The following is a 21,172-nucleotide window of genomic DNA, read 5'->3' as shown; positions in this document are numbered from 1 at the left end:
CGCAGCTGGTGTTAATTTTAATGTGGCTACTTGTAATCAGGTCAGGCTCATGAATGTGTCAGCGTGGTACAGAGGTTGCATCCTGAAAACCTTTATTTCCCAGATGTCCTCTTGTTTTTCGTACGTCAGCATCAGGTGACAGATTGCGATTCGTGTTGAGATTTGTCTAGTGCGTGTTCATGTCAATTTTATTTACCAACTAATACTAACATCAATATTGGTGCCTGGAAGTATGAAGGAATCAACCGTCATTCTTGCGCTATGCTGAGATCCTGCTGAGATTTTCTGGAAATGAGAACCATTTTTGGAAATCCCTGTAAAGCAAAAAAAAAAAGGTGGACAAGAAGTGCAAAACAATGTAACAAAATTGTGAAGCACTTTTACATTTCAGAAAACATACATTTTCTGAGATGCTTATCCTCACAAGGCCCAGCCAATCGCAGGGCACATAGAAAGACACCAGTCGCACTCACAATCACACCTTAGAGCAGGGGTGTCAAACTTATTTTTGTCCAAGGCCACATTGTAGTTATGGTTTCCTTCAGAGGGCCATTATGACTGTGAAACCCTAAAAATATTTACCCGCCTCATCATGTTTACATCAATTTATGAACTATTATTGGAATCAGAAATCAAGGGTAGTGAGTTTTTCAACTCTTTTTCATGTTTGAAATGCTGGTCACATCACAACATTATCATTTATGGAATATGACAATTTGAAATTTTCATCCAGATTTTCACAAGAGCCATGGAAGTTGACAAACTAGATTTGCCTTTGCGGGCCACATAAAATCATGTGGCGGGCTGGATATGGCCCCCAGGCCTTGAGTTTGACACCGAGGGGCAAATTAGAGTATCCAATGAGTGCATGTTTTTGGGACGTGGGAGGAAACCGGAGTGCCCGGAGAAAACGCATGCAGGCGCGGGAATAAACATGCAAATTCCACGCAGGCGGGGCCGGGATTTGAACCTGGTCCTCAGAATTGTGAGGCCAGCTCTCTACAGCTGCTTCAAGGTGCCAAAAACTAATTTAATGAAAGCAGAGACACTTTTACATTTTTGAAAATACATTAACATAAGCAGAAACTGTTACGTTTCAGAAAACAAACGCCGAAACTCTTTTCCGAAAGGCGAAACAAATGGCAATCGAGACAACTCATAAATGGAACATCCAACAGGAATCCAGCACATTTTCCTGGAAGGACACGCCCTGCTCCAATATTATTGGCTCCAGCACACGTACCACTGCACGATGATTGGCTAATATATCCCAGCAGAATATCCTCTAACTGCTCCAGACGGTAAAAGAAGTATGTGACTCATTAATTGTGGCGGCATTAATATAAATGCCATTAACCCAAAACCGTGTCGAACAACGTCCAACGTGGTCGAACCCAACTGGACCGATCATCGTATAAAAACAAGCGTTGCCGACACACCCCCGCACATTGAGCAATTGATCACATGGACACAATGAACAACGAGCCTCTAAAGGCCTTTGATCCTGTACTCGATGACATTTCTTCAACCATAAAAAGATAGATTAATAGTTAAGGGAGAGGAAGTTGGCGCGAATTAAAGTGAAAGTGTGGATATTTGAAAGGAAGCTGCCAGCGCCATTCATTTCAACTTGGATTCTGATCACAAACTTTTTCATGCACCGGCATATTATGCGTGATGAATAAAGGTAAAAACCATCCAAAAAAATTTACTAATACCCAGTAAGAAGGCATAGGAAGCCGTACTATCAAAATAATTAGCACCGATGCTACGCTAATTACAAACTTTCAACAACAACAGAAAAAAGGCGCAGCCCAAAGTGATGTATACCAATTCTGATTTACATTGGACCCCCGCATACTGATGGTCCAATCTGCTATTTTTTCTTTTTTTCTTCTATTTTTTTTTTTTTTTAATTTTGCTTCACTCTTTTTTTTTTTTTTTTTTTAATAGCAATTAACGAGATGCTATAAAACAGCTGCGTCAGCCCGAAGCCCCAGTTCACATGCTGGCTGTCAAGTTGGACTTAAAAAAACGTTAAATAAAATTTCCCTGCTCACGGCGCTTCCATCTTTCTCACCGTGATTTGTGTACTCTTGAGGCAGGAAATGCTATGAACCCAAAACCCTCCCAGTTGCCTATCCAAAGGTTCGATGCACTTTCAGGGTGGATACAAAGCTAGCTAACTTGCTCCATGTTGCACTTACCGCTAATAAGTGTAGATGTGAACGAAAGTGCTCAAGTTAGTGGGGAAGGGACAACTCACGTCTAACTCTAAAGTCCTTTACGTACCGCCGTTTTAGCCACACCCCAAAATTCTGAAAATCTCAATTGAGTGCTACATGGGCACATGCTACATGAGCCACTCACAGCCGTGAGTGGCTCGGTTGATCGTCCAAGCCGTGAGCTCAGTCCCCGAGCCCTGGAGCTCGCTCGCCGCTGTGAATGGAAGTATTCCTTCCCGATCTTCCCGATCAACCGATACCGCTAATTCTTCGTCAGATGGGGATAAATCCGAGAAATCGGCGCTGGGCATAAATGGTCTCTCGTGTAATCGAGCCTTTGTTGCGTCACGTATCACGTCAAATCCGCGGACGTAGGTCATGTGACTTGCGAAAATGGCAGCGCCCCTGAAAATTCGTAATTGTCGATTAAAAAAATCTTCTGAAAAGACTATTAAATGAGAGAGGTTTTAACATCACATTGTCAAGATGGAGTACATATTACATTACGGATTGGTTACATTATTAATGCAAACCAGTAAATTTCCCCTTTAATTTAGGTTTATGCAAGCTGCGTTTGCCTGGGAACCAGTCCAGGGTGTCTCCTGGCTCTTGGCCTAAGGGATCTGAGATAGACTTCAGACCACCTCCAACCAAAAAGACAAGCATTATGGAAAGTGGGTCGCCACTTATTGACCCGCCTCGATTTTATGTTATCACACAAACGGGTTTCACAATATTACAGGCCCTGTTATGTCAACTATTACTCTCCTTTGACGATTTCCTAATGAAATGTTTCCGCTGCGCGCTGCCCATGAGAGCCTGTGCTGGTCACATGAAACACATTGAGGGTGGAGGCTCACAGTGAACACGCTCAAGGTTGCCAATTTCTGTTTCTCTTCTGTGTTTTGCACGTCCGTGTATGTGTTGCACCTTCGCATGTTTGTCAAAAGATTTACGTCCTTATCCTGAACTCTCAGCAAATAAATACCTCCACCAAGGAAGTTTAAGAACACACTCCGTGCTGTGATGCTGGTTGACTTCCAAAAGTAAAAGAAAGTATCAAAATAAGAATAATGAAGAGGAAGGATGAAGTGTTGTGGCATTGTGTTTGAGATTGCAGGGTGAAAGCCGCATCGGACTGAATGAGTGGCAACAATGGGGAAATAAAAGTACAGACATTAACAAAACAAAGAAAATAATGAGACGGAACCCATTCAGTCATGGGTCATATCCTCGCCCATAAAATGTGGATATTTCACTAATTCTGAAGGGGTATGTAAGCCAATCATAACTTTTTATTGCAGGACACAGGCCAGATTACAGAATGGAGTTGGCCATATGTGAGACCCCCCCAGCCATACTTTGCTTACCCTTGCTTTAAATTGTCTGAAGTGTGAATGTGAATGTGAGTGTGAATGTTGGTCCATATGTGCCCCCGCGATCGACTGCCGACCAGTTCAGGGCGGACCCCGCTTCTCTTGACCAAAAATCATATGGGGTAAGCTCCAGCTGTATAGAAAATGGATAGATGGTGGATGGCTGAAATGGTGTCAAATGTGCTGTGGTGCCTTAAAGATACGAGCTTCATATGTTGTGTGGCTGTACTCGGAACTCAAAACACATCCCAAATAAAAAATGGAAAAAAAACGACAAAAGTTGTAGGAATTAAAATGAATGAGTAAAAATAGCAGTGTATTATGTTATAAAAATCTAAATAAATTTCACAGCTCGTCAGTACGGCAGTAATATAAGTCATTCTTCACAAAGGATAAACAATATACACTTATGGCTCCTGATGCAACATTTGTGTTCAATCCATTGCTTAAAGCAAAATTTTCAACTGGTGGGTTTGGACCGAAAAGTGGGCCGGGAACCTATTTTGGTGAGTTGCCTACAGCATACATGCAAGCATGCAATCGTGCGATTTTTATTATTATTTTTTTTTTCCTCCACCACACAACAAATTCCTACATAAAAATATTAGGTAAGTGACCAGAAGTGTCACTGCCTCTCACTTAGGGAACTACTTTACCCTGTAAAGAGATACCTTAACTAGCTGATGTCAATATGCCTTTAGTTGAAGCTATTTTTAAACATAATATGCTCTTTATTGTTCTTAATGTCGCGACTGTGCAGCAAAAGGAAAATGCGGGTAGAAGGGTGACAACTGTTGAGAAGCACTGTTGTAAAAGGTTTGCACTGCAACATAGATGCTCTTTAGCATAAGTTAAATAAGTTTACGGACTGAAAGGCTAAGACATGATTTTAAAATGTGTGTGCTATAGTTTTTGACTTATATTTAGTTATGTTTAGGAAGCTTCAACTGGGTGTTGCATTAATCATCTTGAAGCTTCTTTTTCTTTTTCCTTTTTTTTTTTTCAATAATTTTCCACCTTTTGCCCAAGTGCTGCTTATTCTGAAGTGAGTTGAGTTCACTGCCACCATACAGCGTTCGGAACTCAAGTTTTTGCTTGCAAGTCAAAGCAAAAAAATCTTTAGAACGACATGCATTTTAAAACTCCCAAGTAGTAGGGTCACCCGTATCTCAAGACACAACTGCGTTTCGATGTGAGAATCCTCTCGGATTTCATACAATTCCCACCGTTCCTTTACCTATTTTAGAATTGTTGTTTTGGGTGTTTTTTTAGGAATAATTTGTGATTCATTGGAAAATAAAACCAATAAATAAAAGGCCCAAATTCCTTTTCCTTCTCCCCTCCATGTATCCTCCTTTTCGCCTCTTCCTCCTCTCAATTATGGATCCAACATTGGGCTGGGTGGCCAGACCGGAAGTGTGCTCCCCTCCCCTCCCCTCCGCAACCCACCACGCTACCCCTCCTTCTGTGTACTTATGTAAACGGAGAAGCAGAGAGAACTAGAGGGGAGAGTTATTTTTAGCTCAGGCGGGCTTCAGAAGGAGAAAGAGGGGAGCGAGTGTGCCGGTGTTATTGATGGAAGGTTGTTGTCGTTAGATGAACGCATCCACCCTTGATCAACACGGGACCCCCAATTTCTTCACACTGGTTTTTAAGGCCGTTTAGCTGTGCCGTCACGTCATTATGCAACACTTAATCATTGCAACTTTCCTTGACTTTTTAGATTACTTTTAAATATTTTTTGTTTGTTTTTGTAGTGGGGGTGATTACTCACATACATTGAATGCATGCTGCTGGCCAAGCCTGCCATTGCCTTTCAATTATAATTCTTTTTTTTTTTTTTTTTTTTTACCGTAGTCAATGTTTATTTTTGTGTAAGATAGCAACTGTCATGAATAACTGGCACAAGGCTTAATCAAATTAATTATATGATACTAGATTGCATGTGTGCATGTACCTCGTTTTTCCAAATATGGCATGGATATTTTGTATTTCTTTATATTTTAACTGCAGGGATGATTTCTAGGTTTTTCATTCTTTTTCAAAAATTTGTGGTTTAGGCGTGAATTGATACAACTTATAATATAGCCTGAATGCTAGTCAAAGTACCGTAATTCCCGGCCTACAGAGGGCACCTGGTTATAAGCCTCACCCAGTACATTTGTTAAGGAAATACCATTTGGAAAATACATAGGCCACAACTGTGTAAAAGCCAGAAGTGCCCACATTGAAACCCGAGATATTCATAAGAAAAGACAGTACACAGAGAGTTTAACGCTAGCGCCGACGCAGTAATGCTAGCTGTGCTAACGCTAATGATAGCGCTGCGCTAACACCGCCGGTTAAAAAAAAAACAACATACTGGTAAAAGTCACTGAGACACGGCAGTAATATGCTAGCGGAGTGCTAACAGAGCCGGACTGGTAAAAGTCACTTCCTCGGCACATATATTCCACTGGTCTAACTCTTACCTTTTTCTGCTCGAGATGTTAGAAAAAATGCACAAATTAGCCGCATCACCGCAAAAACTGTTAGAAAGCGTGTGGAAAAAAGTCACGGCTTATAGGGCGGAAATTACAGTACATATTTTTGAGTACTACTACTATACAGAGTACAGATACTTGATAATCCCATTACATTTTCCTATTTTAATTTAATTTATTTTAGTTTTATTTTATTTTTTATTAAAACATTATTCAAAAACAGTTCTTAAATGGCACTCAAGCACTTTTTCAAAGAGTAAAATTTATTTCAATATGACAACACGAACAGAATAAATCCCATATTACAAAAACATTATTACAGCTGCATTTGTACACTGCGTGTGTTACCGACAGTATTCTAATACAAATGTTAATTTCCCTGCTCACCTATTTTATAATAGCTTACATAGGAAAATAAACACATTAACTTTCATTTATAAAGTGTTTTGAATGCACTTAACAGAGTCATTCCATGACTGCTAGTGTAAACACGAATGGCGGCTGCATGAACAGCAAGCCAGCAATAACTACGCGGGTCAAAAATAATGCAGAAACAAACAAATACGCGGGGGCGGGGGGTCGGGACCAGGCCAGACCACAAATAGAGAAGCTGTGGATAATTAACTCTCATTATAATTGTATTGACAAAAAAAAAGCAGAGATAAAAGAACCGCACGTGATCTAAATATGCACGCTGGAGATGTCCATCATTAAAGATCGTGTACAGTGAGTTTTTTTTTTTTCCCCCCAAATACACTTTATCAGGGGTGCCTAATGCGTCGAGTGCAATCAACTGGTCGATCGCCGAGGCAGTTTTGGTCAACGGCGTGACCGCGTGCCAAAAAAGATGTCAGCCTACCATCTATCTCGTCGCTTGATATACATCGATCACGCGTGTCGAATGATTGACGGTGGGTTTGACCAATTCTGACGTGTCACTATAAAAGCACGTTCTCACAAGCTTGCCTCCTATTTTCCGTCTGTCTTTTTTTTGTTTTGTTTTGTTTTTTTTTTTTAGAATGGCCAAGTCACAAAGATCTACCCACTACAAAAATGCAAAACATTTATTTTAAAGTATATTGAGGATTCTTTATGTGTAAGTGTATGTTTGTGTGCCTTTTATAACTGCATGAGCCAATGTTACACAACATAATTAACTTTAAACATTTTTTGTAACTATCTGATTTCACATTGATGATCACTAAACACCATAAGAATGAAAATGCACACCTGGGCTGTGTCACTCACATCAGTGGATTCGTCCAACTGCAGTGAGAAACACTCACAATCTGCGATGTCCTTCCACACATCGGTCATTGCTTCACAGCGCCGTGTAACTGTACTCCATTACAGCTGCAGAGATTTTATTGAAGAAAATATTTCCGCCTCATTTTTAAAAGATCGGAACAACGAGTCAGCTATGGCTCTTTTACCATCTCTTCGTCTTGGAAAGACTTCTTGTTATTAACGATGATGTGACGAACCCGGAACGATGCTTTGGTGGTGACTTTCGCTGTTCAACTATATTGTGTAAAAAGTGACTGCTGTGAGCCAATTGAGATTTTAGATCGTTCACTTTTCTCATTCTTGCTTTTTGGCGGAATGTCGGTGTCGCATTTTCCATAAACAGTTCGAAAATGCCACTACAGATTTCACTCCTATGGCAGATGAGGTAAACGCATTTTGAAAATGACATCGTAAAAAGAAGTCCGCCTCCCGTATGAAAGTGATACGTTTTTGTCTTCTTTACTTCGGCATCCACTCATGTTTGATAAGATTTCTTAAGCGAGGGCTTAAAATAGGGGGAAGTCGCCAACTAGCGTATTTTCCTGTCCTGTGTCGTTGTTTGCACATGCGCAGTGAGCTAAAGGTCAGAAAAATACAATGGATGTTTTTTTTTTTTAATTCTTTCTTGGCATGCCGTCGCGATCAACTGCTACTAAATGGTGTGTAATGTTTAATATTTGCATTTTCTCGTCTTTTATTATTACTGTCTGTGTTGTCACGACCCAGTGGTGATGCTTTTGGAGTTTTATCTGTGCAATTTGGGCATCTGTGCATGTGGGTTGTTTTGTCAGCATGAACACAGACGTATCAGAACTTTGTCGGTTGAAGTGTACATGGACATAGAAGAAGAAAATCAGATATTTGCATTCAACCAGAATTGGGTGGTTAAGGTAGTCTAAAGCCAACGTGTCTCTGTGATTCGGCATGCTGGCAAGGACAGGACAGACATGGGCCCCCATCACTTAAAGCAGGCCTTTTTCTTCTTAACATTCAGATGCATTCGTGGACTATATACAGACGTGTTAAGCGGCGTTCAGTTATCTTATCGTATTTCCTGTATATGTATTCTTTCAGCATTAGCTGCTTTTGCTGCTTCCCTTCTTTGCACTCATCTTCTCTTACCCACCGCAGTTCCTGTTCTTGTCCCGTCTCTCCCTCTCGCTGGCCCCACTCCAGTCGCACAAGATTTGGAGCCGATTGTCTATTTATAGCACGTGTGGTTTTGTCACTATGACAACCAAGCTAGAGGCCAGGGCGCTGGGGAGCTATTTTTGGAGTTGCCTGTAATGTCAGACACAGCCTCCTATTTTCTGTCTCTCTCGCTCTCTCTCTTTCTCACCGAACGCGTGTGCGACCGTGCATCCCTTTTCGTGTGTATAAATGATTCATAAGGATTTTTTTTATTATTATTATTCTAAAAAGTATCAATCATCTTTATTTGCCAAGTATATAAAAAACACAAGGTGTTTGTCTCGGGTAGTTGGAGATACTCTAGTACTACAACATCCAGCCATTTTGACAAAAAAAATACTTTTGAGAGATAGAAACACACTACAGTCACTGGTAATGAAAGGTTACCGGTAATGCTGATATAATTACAAATGTTAAAATGATGCATAGTCCTCTAGTAATTTAGATCAGTTTGAAATGACTAATGCAGTGATAAATGTGGTAGTGACAACCATGCAAATGGGCCGGATAGTTCTCTTTTTGCGAGCGTGTGTGTGTGTGTGTCCGTGTGTGTGTGTCCGTGTCCCGTTTGGCTGGAGAATCTGCACGGGTGGCTAATGTTGGTCAATAACAGATATGCAAATGGTGCGGAGTGACCATACGACTGCAGTGAGTGAGTGAGTGCATGAATGATGTAAAAGTGTCCTGACAGAGATGTGACAACAATCTCAAGAAAAAAAAATTGACAGCAATGGAATTGCAAGTTAACTGTTTAAGAAGTTCAAGGGAAGCGGTAAGAAATTGTTAGAATGAATGTCAGCTGGTTTTAGTTGGAATTGATCAATAGCATCTACTTGAGGGAAGGAGCTGGAAGAGGTTGTGACCAGAATCTGGAGGGTCCAAAAGGATTTTGCATGCTCTTGTCTTAGTTCTGGCAAAATGTAAGTCCTCAAGGGTGGGTAAGGGGGTCCCAAGGTTTCTTTTCTTTTTTCCCCGGCAGTCCTGATTTTTCCGTTGATGGCAGAGTTTGTCATTTTTGTAGCAGCACCAAAGCAGGCTGTGATGGATGATTCGATGACTGCTGTTTAGAACTGCCTCAACAGCTCCCGTGGCAGGCCTCTGTTCCTCAGAAGGGAATTTTTGAGGATGGTGTTGATGTTGGACTTCCACTTAAGATCCTGAGAGACTGTAATTCCCAGAAACGTGAAGGTCTTGACAGTTGACAAAGGACAGTTGGACAGTGTGGGGGCAGGCAGCTGGAGTGAAGGACGCTTCCTGAAGATCATTATCAATCATACTTTTATAGTTCAAGTGGTTATTTGTAGTGGTTAATACGTATTAATGTGCGTTTGTTTTTTTTATTTCTATTCCAACAGTTTTACTGGAAGTTGTATTTGCATCTTTTATTGTGTGTATTAATGTCCGCATGTGTGGGTCTACATTAGTTTTTATTAGAATTTACAGACATTTGTTGCTTCTTTACAACAAATGTACAGAATTGCTAAAAACAGAATGTGGTTTCTTCGTTGTCTGGTAAGGAGATGGCATTCTGCTGCTTGTAAATGAGAGGAGCCATTGTTGGAGTTTTGGCAGCTAATGCTAATAATGTCTGGCGCTCACTGCTGAGGAAGTGTGCAGTCTTTATTTGAACCAGAGCATTTAATCCATCAGCAAATTATTATTTCTTAATTAAGATGTTAAATGAGTTACTTATTCGCCATCATGGAGATAAAAAAGGTGAATTCTGTTTTAAATTGCATGTTGTTCAATTTGGTAAAAACTTGAGTGCTCGCTGATGTTGAATTGCCCACATTAAAGCTGGATAGTCTCATTTTGGCAGGTGGTGTAATACAATTTTTGAGCACTGTTGATAAGACATGTAAATTGTTTTAGTTGTCTTTGTGTTCTGTGAAGACTTAAAGTTTCTATTTAGACGGTAAGCTATCCGAGAAGATAAAAAGCCAAACTACAACACTGTAGGCCAAAAATAAAAGGTACTTTATCCTGTCATGTCGATACAGCGGTTATTTTACACTCTGTTGCTGCAGGAGCCGCAGTTTTAATATTGGTATTAATAGTAAGAAGTGCTAAAAAAAGAAAAAAATATAGAGGTGTGTTTGTCCTGAGTGTGCAGGCTGGGATAAACAAGAAGGCAGAATGCAGATAGAGGCTTTGACATGTTTTTTCACGTCTTTTTTTTTTGTAGCTGCTTTTATCATTTTTATGTTCTTTGGCAGCAGCATGGTGTTCTGTTAGCGAGTCTGCTTGACAGTCTGAGGTTCTGGTTTAGAATCTGGGCTCCAGCCTTCCTGTGTGGTGTTTGCTCCCTGGGTGCTGGAGCTTCCTCCCAACTTCCACATTCCAAAAACATGCATGTTAGGTTAATCCATCTATTTTTCTCCACCACTTCTCACTTGGGTCGAAGGATGTGCTGGAACCTACGTTCAAACGTTTAGTTACCATTTTTGTTTGTCTATGTGCAGTAAATAGAATTTCATCTTTATTTAAGTAGGTTTTTCACATGTTTTTAAGTGCTTTGTTGCTGTTCAAACTGTGGGTGTTAGTGGTTACATTATTATTAAATATACCTTTCGGAAATAAAACCTCTGCCTCGTTTTAGATGAACAGTTATTTTCAGGTTGAGCCAAGTATATTTTGAGGTGGTACTTGGTATTAAGGTTTTCAGAACCACTACGGTAGTGTGTGTGTGTGTGTGTGTGTGTGTGTGTGTGTGTGTGTGTGTGTGTGTGTGTGTCTGTGTGTGTGTGTGTGTGTGTTGAGGGGGGGGGGTGTCAATAGCTTAGTCTACCTACCCCAGCCTAGCACCCCCTCTCTCTCTCCTTCTGCTAGTGTTCTACCTTCAACCCTCTTGTCACATTTCACCGCTGTCTGTCACATTCCTGCTTACCTCAGCGGGGGTTGCATACCTGCCCCTGAGAATGGTGGCCATGACCCTTTTTCTTGCATGGAGGACCAGCGGGAAGGCATCAGAATAGCATCAAGACAATGTTTGCTTTTTTTTTTTTTTTTTTTCAAGTTACAGTACAATAGTTGTTCCTGGGGAGGGACAATGCATTCATGAGCTTATTAGCTCGGTTTATTTGCATGCAAATTAACCATTTATTACAATTACAATATTTAACAATTAGGCCTATCCAAATGTTCATATCCAGAATCACTGTAATTGGTATTCAGTATATCTAAAGTGGGGTACACACATATACATTTTTAAAATCTGAAACCAGAATACAGGTTTTTTGCTCTTATAGTGCAGTACATTAACATATCTCCATCGGTGATGGCGAGTCTCCTCCCTCAAACAGTTGTAGTACCATGACTGACCTTTGTGATCAAGACTGCTGGAAAGAAGTAGAAGATAGTTATAGTTATGGTTGCATGGAAGGGCAAAACAGTGTCACAAATTGTGAAAGTTTTAGGTTTCAGATAACAAAGTAACATAAGCCAAAACACTGTTAAATTTGAACATGAACAAAAGCAGAAACACTATTACAAAAGACTAAACAAATTACAAAATTACTTATAAATAGTAGTAATAGAAGAAAGCGAAGAAGCTGGGCTAACTGTTAGCTTATCTGGTACAGTAGTCTTCAAAATAATTGCAGTCCAATGTGACGAACCAGATTCATCCATGTTTTCAGTATATATTTTTTTATTGCTACATGGTAAACAAGTTGCTCGTCGGTGAAGTTGATTCTCAGAAAACCAACAAGACCTTTTTTTTTTTTTATATTTATTTTTAAAACACAGCAACAAATTGCCCAATTGCATAGCCTTATTGTATCATGAATGCAGGGTCTTGGTGATTTCCTGAGAATCTGCTGCATCTACTGGTAACTTGTTTGACATGTCCATCCATCATCCATCCATTCATCCATTCTACCGCTGACAGGCATTGAGCAGAGATCCCTCTTGACACACCCAACATCACAGGATAATCGCTCAGCGTATGGTAATCTTTTTGAAACAGACGATGAACAGGCCTTCGCTAGCATTGCTCAAAAAGAGGGTAAAATGCTCCAAATTCGTACTGTTTATTGGGGTGTGTGTGTTCTGTGTATCCATTTGAAATATTGGACTTTTGGCTGGCCAGTTTCCAAACAGATCAAGGAATAAATATTACTCCCAGTTAATCATTTGGGATAATCTTCTCGCCCTCTGACAATTGGGCCTTTGCTTATTTTGAAAGGAAGGCAGGAATGCAAAAAATGTCTTTTCACTTAAAAATGTACAATTGTTTACTAACAAATGCTTTTAGAGTAGTATTTTTTTTTTCTCGCTTCCTTTTATTTTGTCGAGTATCATATTAATGCAGTTGTTTTCTATGAACAGCCGCCGCCACGTCTTAGCAATTAACACACATTCAGTGGCGCTTTCCTGGGTCGGCGCCATTCTGAGCTCATTGTCGGCCTGCATACCTACCCCATGCACATAGCGTGCACATACACACATGCACACACTCTTACTACAGCGGCTCCATTGACTCTCCACTTTGGTCTGACCAAACGAAAAACGCTGCTGGTGAGTCAGAGCGGCTGCCTGCCTCTGATCTCACTATGAATTACAGCAGACGCCTCCTGGTGGCCATCTTGACAACAGCGTCCTCTTGCCCTTCTCACCATGTATGATGATCATTTCGAATTCTCTTTGCTTCTGTTTCCTGCAGCTTCCTAGACCGGGTGGATGTGGTTCGCCAACACGATTACACGCCAACCGACCAGGTGAGAATGCCACTGACATTTGCTTTTGTTAAAATAGACAAGTAGCGATGATTTATTCAATTCATTCTGTGAGAATGTTGAAGGACAACAGTTGACATTTAAATTACCAATTGCATATTTCTTCACTCTTAAATATCCCATTCCGTCAAAGTGGTCATCTGGGTAATTAAAGTGTTTTTATCATTTATTGCGCCAAAGCATGTATTTTACAATCTCAGGGAACACCAATAAAAAAATAAAGTGCTACCTCTACTTACGAATGTCTCCAGTAATAAAGAATACAGGTTACAAAACGGTTCCTTGGCAAAATATTGTCTCTACTTATGAAGGAAAATTCAGGATACAAAAGGAACCAATAGGCGCTGGATTCGCAGGCCCCAAATTCCACCAAACGTAAACATCCTGTATCTTGGTTTCTGTTGGACGATAGAGGTGCTCTCCCAATGGCTATGGCCGTAGCATCTTCCTGGCATCCCATTGGCGCGGCAGGATGTCAATCTTTACCCCTGATGCTTTCCGTTTCCCTGGGACACGCAAGTGTGACCGAATCACACGCTTTCATACGCTAGTGCACATTGTTTGTGTTCTTTGCAAGTTTATTCGTGTTTCTTCACCACGGGTCCCAAGGAACTTTAGTGGAATTAAGTTGTGTGCGTGCATACATTCGTATTTGCATTCTCTCATCTGTCAAACATTTTCCTCCTTCTCCGTCCCCCACGATGCCTTTTGCTTGTCACTCACCCTTCTCTTCGCTTAAGTCACCAAATCTCAAAGGTAAATGAACATAATTTTTATTATTCTTTACATTATGTACTTTTAATGCTTTTTTTTTTGTGGTGGGGGGGCTCGGGGAGCTTGGAACAGATTAGACTATTTACATGTAAAAAGCGCTTCTACTTATGAAAAAGTCACATTATGAAACGACTTCCAGAATGTATTAATTTCCCAAGCAGAGGTATCACTTTATATAGAAGTGAAATAATGATGATTTATCGGTATAATCATAAACACACTTGTTCTGGCGCTGTTGTAGTTTAACATAAAGCTATCATTTTGCAGTATAAATGGAAGCACATGGATACACTTGTTATCGCAATCACACCGAGGGGCAATTTAGAGTGTCCAATTAATGTTGCATGTTTTTGGGATGTGGCAGGAAACCGTAGTGCCAGGAGAAAACCCACGCAGACACTGGGAAAACATGCAAACTTTACACAGGCGGCGCCGGGATTTGAACTCCGGTCCTCAAAACTGTGAGGCCAACGCTCTGACCAGTTGCTCCACCATGCCAGGAAATTAAGTGAAATTGGATAATTTTACGGGAACGCCTGATATCTCTCACGGCACAGTGGTTTTGTTACTGCGCCAATAAACACTGAGCCAGAAGTGCATCATTTTCAAGACAAAAAACACTTCCTTGAATTAGACGTCTCCCTTTTCCCATGAAGATAACTATGTACAGTATATGAGTTCATAAACTCTATTCTCGCATACACAAAAACGTCATTTGACTCAGCTGTTGACCAAATCAACAGCAGTAAAACATTTAAACATCTATCCATCCGGTTATGTTCACCAGAGTCGCGGGCGGACTGGAACCTATCCCAGGTATCTTCGGTTGAGAGTCGGGGTACGCCCTGAACTGGTCAACAGCCAGTCGCACATAAAAACAAATATTTGAACACCTACGACTAATTGAGAATCTTCAGTTAACCTACCATTCATATTTTTGGGAAGTGAGAGATAACAGAAGTACCCGGAGCGAAAACATGCAAACTTCACACGGACAAGGCCTGATTTGAACCCGGAGCAGAGATTCAAACAGACACCCTCCCCTTTGAGGCAGGCGTATTAATTGCTCATCCATGATCTGGCCCAAAATTTGTTCTTAGTTGTCAGTTTTTATTTTGTTTTATCCTCTAGTTTAACGTGCCATCCTTTCATATTAACGTAATTCCCGGCCTACAGAGCGCACCTGGTTATAAGCCTCACCCAGTACATTTCTAAAGGAAATACCATTTGGTACATACATACGCCGCAGCTGCGTAAAAGCCGCAAGTGCCCACATTGAAACCCACATTCAAACAGTAGATGTTTACAAAGAAAGATGGTACGCAGAAAGAGTTTAACGCTAGCACAGTGCTAATGCTAGTGCTAACGTTAGCCTAGCTAATGCTAGCCTAATGCTAGCAGGGCCGGTTAAAATAAAACTTACTAGTAAATATCCCTGAGATACGCCAGTAACACAGCAGCAACATGCTAGCACAGGGCTGGTAAAAGTCACTTCCTTGGCACATAGATTACACCGGTCTCATTCTTACCTTTTCCGCTCAAGTGCCCCCTTGCGGCCGTTAGAAAAAAATGCACAAATTACCTGCATCACTGCATAAACCGCAGGGTTGAAAGTGTGAAGAAAAAAGTCGCGGCTTGTAGGCCGGAAATTACGGTAGTACGAAAATGTACCAATACAGGATTCCCCTCATCTCCAGCTGAGTAAATGAACACCACTGGTCAGTGTTTGTGTAAATGTTTGCAATTGTAAGAAACGTCGAAGAGCATTTAAACAATTACTCAAAGTGGAGTTGCAAATTATTGTCAAATCACCTTCTAACCATTTTAACATGCTGATGTGTTTCAGGACCTGCTGAGATGCAGAGTGTTGACATCTGGCATCTTCGAGACAAGATTTCAAATAGACAAAGTCAATTTTCAGTGAGTAATGTTCACACACAAATGGCACAACTACAGTACGACAAACTTTGTTACAAATGGCACAAATTATCCAGTGATTTCAAGAAAGTAGCACAATCATCAATTTTTTAATGGGTACATACAACCCCCCAGTATGTTTGACGTGGGTGGTCAGCGAGATGAGCGTCGAAAATGGATCCAGTGTTTTAATGGTAAGGCTGTCGCTTCTTTTTCCTGTGATTCCGCAGGTGTTTGTGATTTGTTCGTTTCATTTTTGCGGTTGTAGATGTGACAGCCATCATTTTTGTGGTGGCGAGTAGCAGCTACAACATGGTGATCAGAGAGGACAATCAGACCAATAGACTCCAGGAGGCCCTCAATCTTTTCAAGAACATATGGAATAATAGGTCTGGCTGCATTGACGTATACACTGCACGAGTTGACCCAGCTGTCCTCGATGAATGGTCTTACGCGAGTGACAAAGAAAATTCACGTGGCGGTTTCCCCCTCTCGGCAGGTGGCTACGGACCATCTCCGTCATCCTCTTCCTGAACAAACAGGACCTCCTCGCCGAGAAGGTCTTGGCAGGGAAGTCGAAAATTGAGGAGTATTTTCCTGAGTTTGCACGCTACACGACACCCGACGACGGTAAGAGGCAGATTTAGAACACCATTCTTAAAAGGAAATAGTCTTGGATGCAGAATCCATACAGAGTCGGAAAAATGTAATTATCCCCACAGGGCTTCGGTTGACTCCTAAAATATACCTACTTTAAAAAAATAAGGTGAATTAACTTTTTGCAGAATTGTAAACTACCGCCACCTCAGAATCTATACCCGTCCAATTAATGTTGAAGTAACATTTTAACATTCTTCATCAAACCATGCCACATTATTATCTGCTAGCTTCATGCTAACATTTAATGCAAAACACCATAAACGGGCTTTCGAAACTAGCGTCAGTATTTGGCATCAGTGGTTGTAACCCTCTCAGCAACACGTTTAAACACAAATAGTGCATTGACACATTTAGACAGACAATATAAAAATGCTCACAGTCATAAATTCTTTATCCTCTAATCAAAACGACCAATACTACTCCAGCTTTCTGAAGGATTTTATTGTAAAACTCTTCTTTCTGTATTGTATCTTTCTGTATTTCTTTATATATATTATATTCTGTATTATACTCGCCCACTACAGAAGGAGGCCCAATAAACTATTGTACAAACTGATTCATTTACATTACATTTACATTAATAAAAAAAAATATATATATACACACACAATATATATAAACTCACTATTACAATACTTTACTACAATTTTTGCTATTGTTGATGGTGTTGGAATGGATTACTGGTATTTCCATTCTGCCCTTTATTGAAGATTAAATATTATTTGAACGACAGTGTATTCTGGTAGACTGACATGTGATGGCTCCACCATATTGTGTGGGAATCACTGTTGAATATTATTCCTAAAGTGTGTTCTGACAATATAGCGTCCACGGCATCTGCAGTTGAGTAGATAAACAACCCCTCACCACTCTCAAATAGGAATCTGTCTTCCAAGTCAAGGGCCTTGACCATCTTGTACTGTTTTTCATAGTAACAACTTTTTTGATTTAGAATTTTTTCTTCTCCCCGTTTGGTAGACTACACTAATTCATAAGCATGTTAAGTAAGTCAGCAGTGTTTAGCCAACACAGATCATTGTGGCTTTGTCATCCAACAGCAATACCAGAGCCGGGCGAAGATCCGCGCGTCACAAGGGCAAAGTACTTCATACGGGACGAGTTCCTGGTATGTTCACACTTCAGGTTTTACCTGTTGGAAATCTCACTCACCTTCAATGTCGTCCTCCTGCCGGCACTTAATGGGTTTGATTTTGCTGCTGTTTTGTCAAAAGCAGTAAGACTGTGGTACATTTCTATTGGGGATGCACCAAAATGAAAATTGTCAGCAAAAGTGAAAAAGAAACTAAGGCCAAAAACCGAAACATCAAAATAAATTAACATGACACTTATTAGTAAAATTGCATTTATGGCTATGACTATGGACTAACCACACTTAAAGCAAGGCGTTGAAATTGTTTAAACTCATATTAATGCTTCAAAGAATAAATAAATTACAAAATGAAAATATTTTTCAAACACTGGGAATCCATCTACAGTTGAAGCCATAATTTTGTTTCTTTAACTTAATTTCCCGGCCCACAGAGGATCAGCACAGCCAGCGGGGACGGCCGCCATTACTGTTACCCCCACTTCACCTGCGCCGTGGACACAGAAAACATCCGGCGCGTCTTCAGCGACTGTCGCGACATCATTCAGAGGATGCACCTACGGCAGTACGAGCTCTTGTGATGGGGTCGTCTCCCTCCCGCAATAGCACCCTCCAACCATTCCCCCACTCTGCCTTTCTGCTCCCTTTCCTTCTGTCTTCCCTCCCGGAACCATCAACCCTGTCAGGGTCCGTAATTCAGCGGAACCTGGATGAACGAAGGCGACTTTGGAACACACACACAAACACACACTACAGATTTTTAAGATCTCCTGCAGACCCAATCCAAAAGTCAGTTCTGAGTTTGTTTATTCACCGTATGCTGACCACCAATCAGGAGCTGGAGAAGATGAGAGAAACATAATGTTGGGGGGGTGCAAAGAGGTGGAGAGATAGGACGTCACAATTTTCATGTAGGAATGATTGAAGCAAAGCAGAGGAGGGGAGCTAAACTAAATATATTTATGTATGAGTTTATATAAGTGTGTGTGTGTGTGTGTGTGTGTGTGTGTGTGTGTGTGTGTGTGTGTGTGTAGGTATATATATATGCACACATACAAGACAGCCCCGCCCACACCTGCCGTCATCAACACATTACCCCCCCCCCCCCCAACACTTTACCACCACCTGCCTCTGGCTTCACCTCTTTGTTACTGCTGGACTATTATTCTTGTACAGACTGTAAAATGTATTATTTTGTGCAACTCTATTGAAGAAGATGGCGACGACAAAAAAAAAAAAAAGACTTTTAGAAGATCCCTGTGCCTTGATCACGACTGTACGTGTGTAAAAAAAAAAAAAAAATCAAACAAAAAAGAGCTAATATGTAAGTTATGTTTTCACTGCGCTGTACAGCTGGACGGCCGTGGGGGAGCCCTTTTGTCTGTCGCTTTGTTTCTATTTTTTTTGTTGTTGTTTTTCCTCTCCCCTTATAATTGTTCATTTTTGCTTTGACTCCTGGTTTATATAATGGGATTTAAAAAAGATAAAAAAAAATGAGCAGACACACCACATTAATGCTGTGTAGTACAAATACTGAACCTTAACACAAGTTAATATATATATAAAATGTCAGATTTTATATTTTATATATGCACACGTATTATCTTCCCTTTTGTGAGCGCTCACGAATTTGTTTGTTTTTTTTCCCAGACATGGGTGATAGGTTTTGGATTTGTATTTTCTTTTTTTTTTTTGGGGTGGGGGGGATTTAACTCTTTGCAGGGGAGGGAACAATACAATTGCAAAATATTTACTTGTTTCTACATAAACCAATATATTTTCTTTTCTTTTCTTTTTTTTTTTTGCTTGAAGAATACCAAACTGCTTCCAGTGTTTGATTCATTTTGACCAGGACTTCCATGTTCAGTCTACTAACAAGTGCTTGCATTTCATCCATCAATTTTCTGTGCCGGAGGTTGTGAGGAATGGCACCCAGGACTGGTCGCCCATGAATCACAAAGTAATGAGACAAACGGACATTCACAGTCACACCTACTGACAATTTAGAGAGCCTTCAATTCACCTAATGTATGCGTGGAGTCCATCTTGACTGACAAAGCCTGGTCATCAATCAATTGCAGGGCACATGACAAACGTTGTCATAATTATGATTATTTATGAAAAACTAAGGACACAAATAAATATAAGACGGTACATATATGGCGGTAACTGAGTACCTCCTTGTGCCGGCCGGTATTCTGGCAACCCTGCGCAAACAAACACACGATCTGAGGTTCGCTGTCTCATGTGAAACATTTGGAGGCCACAAGTATGAAATAAATTAAAAATAATGGGTATTGTACCTGATGAGGCCATCTTGGTGCCACATGACCACATTAAAAGTCAATTTTTGCATGGAATTTGCTACTTTGAAATGTAACGGAAAAACCTCAAGTACGGCAGTAACTGAGTGTGCTTTTATCGTGCCGCGTGATCACGTGTCTCCTACATGCAAAATATCACATGACAAAGCTTGGAAAACAGTTTCTCGAGCTTCCTCCGTATGTTGCGATAGCTAAGTTCGGCTTGACGACATGATTGTTTGAACCAGAACTTGCAAAAATGCTGTTTTAATGGCTGGTTTCTTGCAACAATAATTGTATATCATTTATTTATGTAGTAGATGATTTTCAGTTATATTGTAGCCACTTGCTAAAATCCCCCGCCCCATCTACACACATACCACCCAATATTGACAAGCAAAAAAACTGAATAATTGAAACTTTTTCAGATTAAAAAGGAGAAAATTAAATTTCATACAGCTATAAGTATTCAGACCGTTTTGCTGTGACACTTGGATTTAACTCTGGTGTCGTCCATTTCTCCCGACCACTCTTGAGATGGTTCTACCCTTCATTGAACTCCAACTGATTGATTACACCAGTGGTTCCCAACCTTTTTTTTCTGCAGCAACCCCCTTTTGGAGATGAAACAGTTTTTCGATAAATACGCAGAGGCTTAGCTTGCAATCACCAATTAACACTGCAGTGATCGTGTTTACAATTGGAAAATTACACTAGCAAGTTTATAAAGCCGCAAAGACTAAACAAAAATCCAAGCTTTTTATTTCTTCTAAAATTTAACATCTTTCATCCTTTCAATTCGTCATTTCAGTGGCTGGTGTGGGCTTGTGTGCTCTGTCGTAAAATTAGCTCTATCAGCTGGGTGTAACCTAATAATGACAAGTGTTCATGGTAGCACAGGGCAGCAGAACACCGGTGAGATCTGCCGTAGGTCTGTCAGAAGAATTTCAGGTGGAGGTGGGAGTGCACCAGGGATCCGCGCTGAGCCCCTTCCTGTTTGCGGTAGTAATGGATTGGCTGGCAGATGAGGTTAGACTGGAATCCCCTTGGACTATGATTTTCATAGATATTGTGATCTGCAGTGAAAGCAGGGAGCAGGCAGAGGAACAATT

General features: G+C 40.6%; 1 protein-coding gene across 1 annotated transcript in view; it reads left to right on the top strand.

The window, feature by feature from the left end:
* The window catches only part of gnas (GNAS complex locus), a 35,630-nt gene extending 15,390 nt beyond the window's left edge, over positions 1-20,240 (top strand). The window contains exons 6-12 of the mRNA XM_061833034.1: positions 13,226-13,280; positions 15,919-15,992; positions 16,125-16,183; positions 16,258-16,378; positions 16,489-16,619; positions 17,708-17,775; positions 18,192-20,240. Coding sequence (XP_061689018.1) covers positions 13,226-13,280; positions 15,919-15,992; positions 16,125-16,183; positions 16,258-16,378; positions 16,489-16,619; positions 17,708-17,775; positions 18,192-18,338 — 655 coding nt within the window. The 3' untranslated portion in view covers positions 18,339-20,240. The remainder of the gene's footprint in view (positions 1-13,225; positions 13,281-15,918; positions 15,993-16,124; positions 16,184-16,257; positions 16,379-16,488; positions 16,620-17,707; positions 17,776-18,191) is intronic.
* The last annotated feature ends 932 nt before the right edge of the window (positions 20,241-21,172 follow it).

This window comes from Syngnathoides biaculeatus, chromosome 10 (assembly GCF_019802595.1).
Source record: "Syngnathoides biaculeatus isolate LvHL_M chromosome 10, ASM1980259v1, whole genome shotgun sequence".
NCBI lineage: Eukaryota > Metazoa > Chordata > Actinopteri > Syngnathiformes > Syngnathidae > Syngnathoides > Syngnathoides biaculeatus.
Note: the sequence above shows the minus strand (reverse complement) of the source record. Positions and strands in the feature narration are given on the sequence as shown.